Consider the following 9493-nt stretch of genomic DNA (forward strand, 5'->3'; position numbering starts at 1 on the left):
TAAGATGATTCACAGGACATAAGAACCAATTATCATTTATATTATTATTTACATGCTTATATGGTATGATAAATAATCAGACTAGGAATGGGGATGCACCGACCCACTTTTTTCCCTTCCAATACCGATACTGATATGTGAGGTTTAGTATTGGCTGATACAGGGAAAAACAGCTGAATTGACATAAAATGTTTTACTTTTTTTTAACACGGACATAAATGTACTGAAATACAAATTTGTTTGATAACTTTTCACCAGCACAGCACACTTAAACACACCAACAGCTTCACGAGCTTGGTCAAACATGTAAAAACAGCATAACTTTAATTTGTTCAGTTAGAAGTAGAACAGCCAATATAAAACAAATGAGAAACTGACAAAGACAATATGATATGTAAAAATAAACCTTCTATCAAATGGTCAGAAAGAGCAATTAGGAATTCTAAATATAACATAAAATAAACAAAGTATGATGTCACTCAGAGCACAAAGCAAACAGCTTTATTTAAAGACCTGAGATAAAATGATGTAACGCAGAGCGCTGTTAGAAAAGCAGCTTTGCCTTTGGCAGCTCTGTAAACAGTAATGCCCGTTTATTGTGGCCCCAAACGACAGTATTGCCTCAACACTTTCAGGAATCACCATGAGGTAATTCAGAGGATCCATCCCTGACACTGCTGAGCAGCAGCTACATTGTTTCAGTTCTAACCTGTGAAATATTGTAACGAATCTGTGGTGGATTTAGCTTCACAGGTTAATTTGGTTACTTTGCGGCTTTTGTTTAAAGCTTTTATGCAGCTCAAGTTTGTTTCGAGTCAATCTAGAGAATCAATGTGTGAAAGAAATTCATGTTGCTATCAGAAATGAAATAACATTGATGTTCTCAAACTAGTTTAGGTTGCCTCAGTAAAGAAGTTATTATTTAAAGGTCCTCAGCTGTGCAAACACACTCTCATTTCTCTGCTTTTGCAAAATAAACAAATTTCGATACAGTCTAAAAATACTTCATTCTAGTGTCAACAGTTTTTATCAAAAAACTACTAATTAAGCAAATTTATTTTTGAAATGTCAAATTGTGCAATTATATGGTCAACAGAAACACAGCTAGGGTAGAAGAAGGGTAGAAAAATAAATCCAGAAACATGAATGAAATAGAATTATGTGGGTTGGTCCTGAAGTAATGAATCAATGAATCTTTGCAGTGAATTGACTTTGCTCATTTAAAGTGCCTTGAGACGACATTTTTTGTGCTATGTAAACACCTTGAATTAAATTAAATTATTACTTTTCTAACTTCCTAAGTTTATTCTTCTACCCACTCATTTGATCGTTTATTATTGAGCATTATTTGTAATTCATAACGCTCAAACTTCGAAAATACGAAAACTGTACCTTTTCTAACCTCCTGTCCTGTAGCTGTGCTGCAGCAGTAACACGCATATTCTGTAGTGATTCTGTCCTCTTAAAGAGAGCAGCCAATAGTTTTTTGTTTAAATCTCTGCTTGTTAAAGAAAAGCCAATGTTCCCAACTAGCTATACATTAGACATCAGTTATCCTCCTCCTCTTGTTCTTATGATGCTATAAATCAATCATCTGTACCTCAGCATGTTTCCTTCCTGAATGCTGCGGCTGCATTGTCAGAACCGTTCTGTCCAACAGATGGTCCACTTCTCTGGGCCCGGAAATGCTACAAGGACCCATTGAGCCCCACACTGGACCCTGTCCCAGTTAGAGGGACTTGGATGTAAAAAGGGGACAGCTAAGTAGGACGTGGATGTTCCACATCTAGCTGTTGCACTCTGTGTTCATTATCAGACATGCTAATGAGGAGGAACAGAGAGAGGGGCAGCTTCAGAGCTTCAGAATGAGAAAGGGAAAAAAAAAGAAAAAAGGTTGTGTTTAAATATTCAGGATGAAACACTGCAAAGTGAATTCAGCAAAAGTTTGTTGAGAGAGAAATTGGTTATAAAAACCAAACAAACGAAGTTAACGGAGAAGCGGTGTGTGGATGTTTTAACGGAGTCGGCTGATGGAATGAAAACAGAAAGTCTGGGGTGTTCACACAGGAGGAATTCTGGGAGGGAAGAGATGGCGGAGAGGTATGCGAAAATAGATGAAGGTTGAGCAGCGAGGAAAGTAGGACAGATCAAATCAGGCAAAAGAATCTGGAAAAGATGTACACGAGTTAAAGAGCAGCGCTGAGATAAGCTGCTGCCTGCTGAAAACCTCAGGAGGAAGAGGAGACGAAACCAAAGAGGGAAGAAGATTGGAAGAGACGATTGGAAGAAAAAAAAAAATAAAAAAAAGTAAAGATGTTAAGTTTGATTTTCCATTTTTGATCAGTCATTTTTCTAAAATAACAGCAATCAGTCTGTTAATTTGATTTTCAATGTTGGATTAAATTGTTGCAAAAATACTGGAAATCTGACACAGTTATGACTTGATTTTTGAAACTAGGTGAGCAGAGCTTATTGAGTAAAACGGATTAATTTTAAACATAAAGCTTGAATTATAAAGGCAACTCTGTTATTGAGTTAGAAGGAAAGAAAACTACTAAGGCTTATCTAAATAATCTATAAAATAAGCTTTTCTGTTTGTTTTTTGTCACATTCACATGTTTCAGATCATTAAACATGTTTTAATGTCAGACTGAGATTTTCTGAGTAAATAAAGCTATTTTCATTTTTTTTTTCAAAAGTCAGAATTATGAGGGTAAAGTTAAAGTTCTACAACTACATGATTTTATTAAGGGAAAATAAATGGAATGATTCAACAATAAAAAAAATTGAGAATGATGGGATTTTCCGATGCCAAACACACTGTCCTGATGATAATTGAGGAATAATAAGAAGAGGATGAAATTGGCTTTTTATCGATGAAGCCTAATCCAAAACTGAAAACAAAAGAAGCATTAGTAAAGCCCCACCTGCAGTATTCCAGCTATTTTTCAAAATGAAACATGTGTTCCCTATGATAAAAAAAAATAAAAATCTGCCCACATGGATGATGAAATTAAATCCAAAATGTTTAAATGCTGTTACTGGGTGGCAATAACTCAAGCATGCCTCAGAATGTGGAGGACAGGAATCCTGTGTGTTTTCTTTCAGGTTAGTTGCTTTTCTCCTTCTGCTCATGTTTAGGTTTATTGAAGTCAAAACATAGTGATAAGCATGAGAAAAAAAGCTGATAAATACCAACCTTATTGTTTTTAATTGGTATATTTATTCATTTTTTGAACAAAACATTCAAGAAAAAACATTACATGTTAAAAAAAACACGCAATTGTGTTTTATTGACGACTATATTTCTTGACGCCCTTCAGGGATGTACAGAAATCCAGAGTTTCATCATCATGACTGGTGGTATCTTGATGGATTCACTGATTTTATAGACGAATCTAAACGTTTACATGTGTTTCTGTGGTTTTTGCACAAATCTGATCAAATATGACTTATCAAATGGGCAAAAGAAAAGAGAATAAATTTCCTGCTAGGCTTGCAATCAAGCCTAGCAGGAAGTGAGAGTCAAAATTCTCATATTTGACTCCTTTCCTGCTCCTCTCCTCCCACACCTTTCTCTGCGCACTCAACAAAACCCCTGGATGGAAATATTGTCTGATTCAGACCTATTCCTCTTTCTGCTTTTTTTTTTTTTTTAACGGAGGTCATTTCAGCAAACTAAACTGGTAATTATATACTGCATCGAACAGTCGTGGTACATAGTCTGCTTTCTTTTAGGAAACAGCAAATTGGGGTGGAAAAGGTAGAAATGTTTTGATCATAGCGGGAGGTGGCGTAACTTTTAATATTTTATCTATAATAATATAGATGTTATGTTCAAAATTGAATCTCCCTTTGGGATGCTGTGGTGGCACAGGGGCAAAGCACAACCCATGTATAGAGGCCCTGGTCCTCATGCTGGTGGTCACAGGTTCAATTCCCAGCCTGGTGACATTTGCCACATGTCTCTCCCTCTCTCATTACCCTCCTTCCTGTCAAACTACTTTCAAATAAAGGCACTAGAGCCAACAAAACCTTTAAAAATAAAAAAAATTCAATCTTCTCTGAGCATCACATTTGATGACAGACTTCATGGTTGGAGGCGCTGACACATTGATGACAGAGTTGCTCAGCCATAGCCACTCATTAACTGTGTATATATATATGTGTGTGTGAATGGAGGAGAGGGTGGGCATGGGGCTTGTACATACACACATTTTCTCCAGCTGGGTTTCAGTAGTGGTGGGAGTTTTATTGCCTGGGAGGAAATGGAGCAGGCTGTGGTTTCTCGTTGTAGCCCTGGAAGGAGGACTTTCAGCTCCATGTTCGTTTGATAGCCGTTACTGTGTCGTATAGCAAGGCATTGAGTGAATGTTTGAGGTGGGAAAACGCCTGCTATGAAATCTCTTTAACTTAAATGCAAAGCCTTGAAAAAACTGCAGCAAAACTTGAGGCAAATGGTGCTCTGTTGCTGAAAGTGAGAGCTTAAGCGGTTTGTGTCCAGGGTGTGCGGGGTCCGCAGAGAGGTTATCTACACTTTTTTCCTGACCCTAGACCTGTATATCTCCTGAATGGAGAGTTCTAGAAATCAGAAGTGATCCAGGACTTCCAGAGTGTTTCTAGAAGTCAACCATCTTCTCTTTATTGGGCTGAGCTCTAGGCAGTTCTGATCAGACCACTGGGCCAGCTGATCCACCTCCCACCTGTATGCAGACTCACCTCTGTCCTGAATCAGACTAATAGCTGGGGTCATATGCATGACTGCCTACTTTAAGTGCAAAAAGGAAATGACTCGGAGGCCCTTTCTCTCACACACCACATAATACTGTGGTGTTTGGACCTTCAAGGGCCAGGATTAGCAGCATAGAGAAGTTAATTCTCTAAACCTGCTCAGCTACAGTCTGAGCAACAATTGAAAGGTTTAAAACGACTGACTTTGTGTCAATCAAGGCTGGAGGAGAACCTGAGTTTATGAAAGCCACCAGTAGATGTACAGGAGTACCACAGAGTTTTAGGATGCATTCACTCTGTTTAGTCCACTTTAACCCAACTCCAGTCTGTTTGCCTAGAAAGTCCGGTTCATTTGGGGACGACTCAATGCACAAACTCTGATGTGGACCAAAAATCCAAACTGATCTGCCTACAAACCTCGATCTCAGTTCAGTTGAAGTAAACTCTGGTGCTGTTTAAATGCGTATGTGAATGCCAAGCTGACCGAAGACCACTCCAAAAGCAGGAAGTAGACTGCAGCACAGTGCACTCTGGGTAAATGCAACCAAAACAAACGTGGGAGTCTAGCGCTAGCATTTTTGTTTACATTTTGTGAAGAAGGAAGTTGCGTCCTTGTCGTTATGTCGTTTTCTTCAGTGGTTCCTGGTGCAGCGCCCCCACAGGTTACAGGGTAAACATGTTTTTCAAAGGGTTTGATTCGTTTGACACAGTAAAAGTGAACTGCAGCAGCTGTAACAACGGTCGGGATTTTAGTCCTCAGTTGAACAGAGTCTACCAAACTATCAATGTGTGAAAACACCCAACCTGGAGCAGATCTGATTTATAGTAAGAGGCTCTCAGTAAATTTTATTTGAAATAACCGTGCGGTTGGTTTACTTTTCTCCATCCAGACATTGTCCATGAGAACCTGAAGATGGGTTCTGATGGGGAAAGCGACCAGGCTTCAGGAACATCTTCAGACGAGGTCCAGTCCCCGACGGGCGTCTGTCTGAGGAACAGAATTCACCGCCGGATCTCCATGGAGGTGAGACCCTGTCACACACACACGCACGCAGACACACGCGCACACACACACACTGCAGTGGGCTAAGAGGGGGGCAGGGCCGGTAACTGACTCCTCGGCTTTGGATGTGAGGATACTGATATCTGGGATGCTCCCTGGAGAATCTGGTAGAGAGACTGTATGATTTTTCTCCATGTCAGCTGTCACAGCTCGAGAGCAGACTGGAAAATAGATTTTCTACCAAGTGGGCGTTTAAACACATGGCTGTCATCGGCTCCGATACTGGAAACAAGCGCGGTCCATTTTTCTTCTGTGGTCAGGTTCAGCCGTGTTAGATTTAATCAGTAACGTTTTGATTTTTTTTTTATCAAGAAGAAAATCCAGAGAACCACCCAGAGGTGTCAGATATGACAAATGGATTCAGTCCTTTTTTCCAGCTCAGCTGTAAGAACAAGAAGAGCTCCCATCTCGGATAAACCCTCTCTGGGTTTATGAACGCACACGCTGACCCTCAGCATCATTACGTTGCTCTGCCTGCTGGTGTGTTGTTCCCCTCTAGTGATTAAAGCAACCAGCTGAGGTGGTAAACCAGAAATGTGTGTGTTCCAGCAGCCACTCAGCCTGGAGGTGTACTGCCCCCTGCTGGCTGAGAAGAGAACACAACAAATCAAAACCCGGCACCTCTGATGCTAATGTGGGTTCTCACTCACAACTACACACTGACCTATTTTTCACTTGTTTTGAATGCTGGGTGCAGAACAGAAGAGGAACTCAAGGATGTGGTAATGATCACTTGACCCAACACACACGCACACACACACAATCAGCAACATATTGGGTCTGTTATGTGGAAGTAGCAAAAAAACAGTGTTTTAGTAATTCTGTTCAGAACACACAAAGTTTGTCCTTATAAACACTCAAAAATATAGAAATTAAACCAAAACAATTGTACTAATTTGCAAAGAGCTAGCTTATTACTTCTTCATCTGTGCCTCATAAAATGACTACATGAGAAATGTGATGTTGATACAGAGCAGTTTATTTCCTGTTTCCTGCTCTTGTTTTTTTTTTTTTCTTTTCTTTTTTATACTGAACTTTCATGATTCAGAGTAGGAATGCAAAACATATCAGCACCAAATATTAGTCTTTTTTTTATCATATTGATATTGGTCCGATAAATAGAACTGGGCCGATATTAACAACAATTCACAACTTTTTTCTTGAGGTTGGTCATTTGATGGTGATGCAGAGCAGCATTATGGGTAGCTTAATTGAAGTAGAGAAGCAATGGTGAAGTCAGCAGTGCGGATGTTTTTTTTTTTTTCTTCAAATATTGAAGAACCAAAAACGAAATGTTAATGTGATATCGGCCCCAATACTCTTATCTGTGCCCGTCTACTTCAGACCATCAGCATCTTTCCAAACCAATGTGGCCCAATGAGGAAAAGTAATCAATCCCTTGTTAAATCATGAATTAACTTAAAACTAACCACATTAGAGTATAATTTAACTTTCCACCAGCAGTCCTGACCCTTACATAGTCTGTCCCAAACATGAAGTAGACTGTTTGTTTTTAGAAAATGCCCAGTCCTAGTCTGTTGATTATATTTATGATGATGGAACAGAAAAGGCTGTTTTTCTTGGTACACCTACTAAACAACTGGTAGATGGGGTTTAATGGTTGTCATGGAGACATTCACAGTCCAAAAATAGTCAGTAATGACAGAAATAAAGCCAGTTCAACATCTTCCTATTATTTAACTGTGAGTAAGTTGGTGGAAACTTCTGTAATAAATAGAATATTTGAAGTCCGGTCTATACTGAGCATCATTATTCTTCAGCCAGATGAAAGTGTTGCCTCGGTTTCAGACAGCTCAGGTTCTGCTGGTGAGACGTTCAGAGAGTTTTCTCTCTCTGAGTTGTTAGCTGTCACGCCTCCTGGTGTTTAGCTTTGATCCTGAGGAGAAACTGAAACTTCTAGACAGGAACGGCCCTGCTGCCTTCAGATGACGAGGTGTGTGTGTGTGTGTGTGTGTTTATAAAGTAAGTCTTTTTAAGCTTCTGCTGCAGTCATGCCAACACGAGCGGTCCTGTATTTTTACCTGATGGACCTCATCTGTCATTGGAAGTGGAGAGCTTTTTCAGATGCTGTATGAGTGTGTGGGTGGACTCAGAGTTCCATCTTCTCCTGGCAGTAGTAACACCCCTTAACTTACTACCTTCATCATGTTGCAGCAGCAAACATCTGTGGATTTATTGAGGTTCCCTGTGACAGACACCATCCATGGTAGTGGCTGCACCGTGCTGTGGCGATGCATTTTTTTTTTTTTTTCCCTCCTTTTCCAGCAAAAGCGACATTTTGACTCAAGGGTGCTGAATATTACCGAAGAGTTTAACTGCCAGAGCTTGGAAATAAAATTGGGAGCAGCAACTTGTTAAAAGGAGAAAACTTTTTCGTTATAACAAGATGCAAAACAGATTAAAACAATAAATAACCTTGTTAGAACCAGTTAAACTGAGAGTTCCTCATTGCTCTGACACATTAGAGTTTTCTCATTTAATAAGATACTACTCCTGAATGTATTTCTGATCTTTGGCAGTTAAACGCTTCAATAGGATCTCCATGTGTCTGCCACACCTGTAGCACATTATGACAAAAATCCATCTTTTTTTGTTCCTTCATAAAACTTTTTGCTACTTTGTGTTGGTCAATTAAGTCAAATCCCAATTTGCCACACAGAAGTTTGTAATTGTGATGTAATATAACATAAAAAGGGTGTGAATATTTATCTAACTATATATATTAATGTAGCATGAGCCAGGTTGGAGAAGCTAGTCTGTCCTCATGCTGTGATGGGAGCAGATTGCAGAGCAGCAACAGTGGCTGTCAGCCATTAGCTCCTGTTGGTACCTAACTGTGTATATCAAAGATTAATGAATCCAGCTGGTGAAAATGGACGTTGCTGTTCTCATGAGGTGAACTGATGACCCCGTGTGCTTTCAGGACCTGAACAAGCGTCTGTCGCTGCCTGCTGACATCCGCATCCCAGACGGCTACCTGGAGAAGCTGCAGCTCAGCAGCCCGCCCTTCGACCAGCCGCTGAGCCGCCGCTCCCGCCGCGCCTCGCTGGTCAGTTCCAGCCTCCTCTCCCTGCACTCGCACACTCATTACTGAGGTTCCCTCTGGGCTGGTTTCCACGGCAACTGGCCCAGCGAGAGGCAAAGAGTCCCAGTCGCTTGCCTCCGACTTCCATCAGATCAGATTATGAAACTGCTGAGGGAGATCATATTGCTTTGTTGCAGATTTGCTAATGAAAAATGTGACAGCACTTATTAAGAAGTAATAAATGACTCAATAAATCAGTTAGCATTATTATGGTCTGCATGCTGGCTATTACTGGCATGCAATTGCGACTTGCATGTTGGGATTGCCAGTAGGATGTGGGTTATCACTAGCATGTTGACTAACAGTGACTTACTTCTCTCAGTATTCTAACATTAGTGTACAAGCTAAAATTAGCCAAAATGCTAAGGTTACCTTAAATGGTGTAGGTAGAATATGGGGCATCACCAGAATGACATACTCTATTTAGTATGATAAACATAGCTAATAATTCAAGAATTAGCAAAATTGCTTATTTTAGCTATCAGGCTAATGTTAGCATGGAGGCAATCACTAGCAGGTAGAGCGACTAGCATGTTGACACTGCCAGTAGGATGTGAGTCATCACTAGCATGTTGACCAACTCCACTCTGTGG

The 9493-nt window shown here is 40.1% G+C and overlaps 1 protein-coding gene across 1 annotated transcript in view; it reads left to right on the forward strand.

The window, feature by feature from the left end:
* cdk17 (cyclin dependent kinase 17) overlaps positions 1-8953 on the forward strand; it is a 33019-nt gene extending 24066 nt beyond the window's left edge. The window contains exons 4-5 of the mRNA XM_007571666.2: positions 5622-5755; positions 8739-8953. Of these exons, the coding sequence (XP_007571728.2) occupies positions 5622-5755; positions 8739-8909 (305 nt within the window). The 3' untranslated portion in view covers positions 8910-8953. The remainder of the gene's footprint in view (positions 1-5621; positions 5756-8738) is intronic.
* Positions 8954-9493: the final 540 nt, after the last annotated feature.

Source organism: Poecilia formosa, unplaced genomic scaffold (genome assembly GCF_000485575.1).
Source record: "Poecilia formosa unplaced genomic scaffold, Poecilia_formosa-5.1.2 Scaffold284, whole genome shotgun sequence".
Lineage (NCBI taxonomy): Eukaryota > Metazoa > Chordata > Actinopteri > Cyprinodontiformes > Poeciliidae > Poecilia > Poecilia formosa.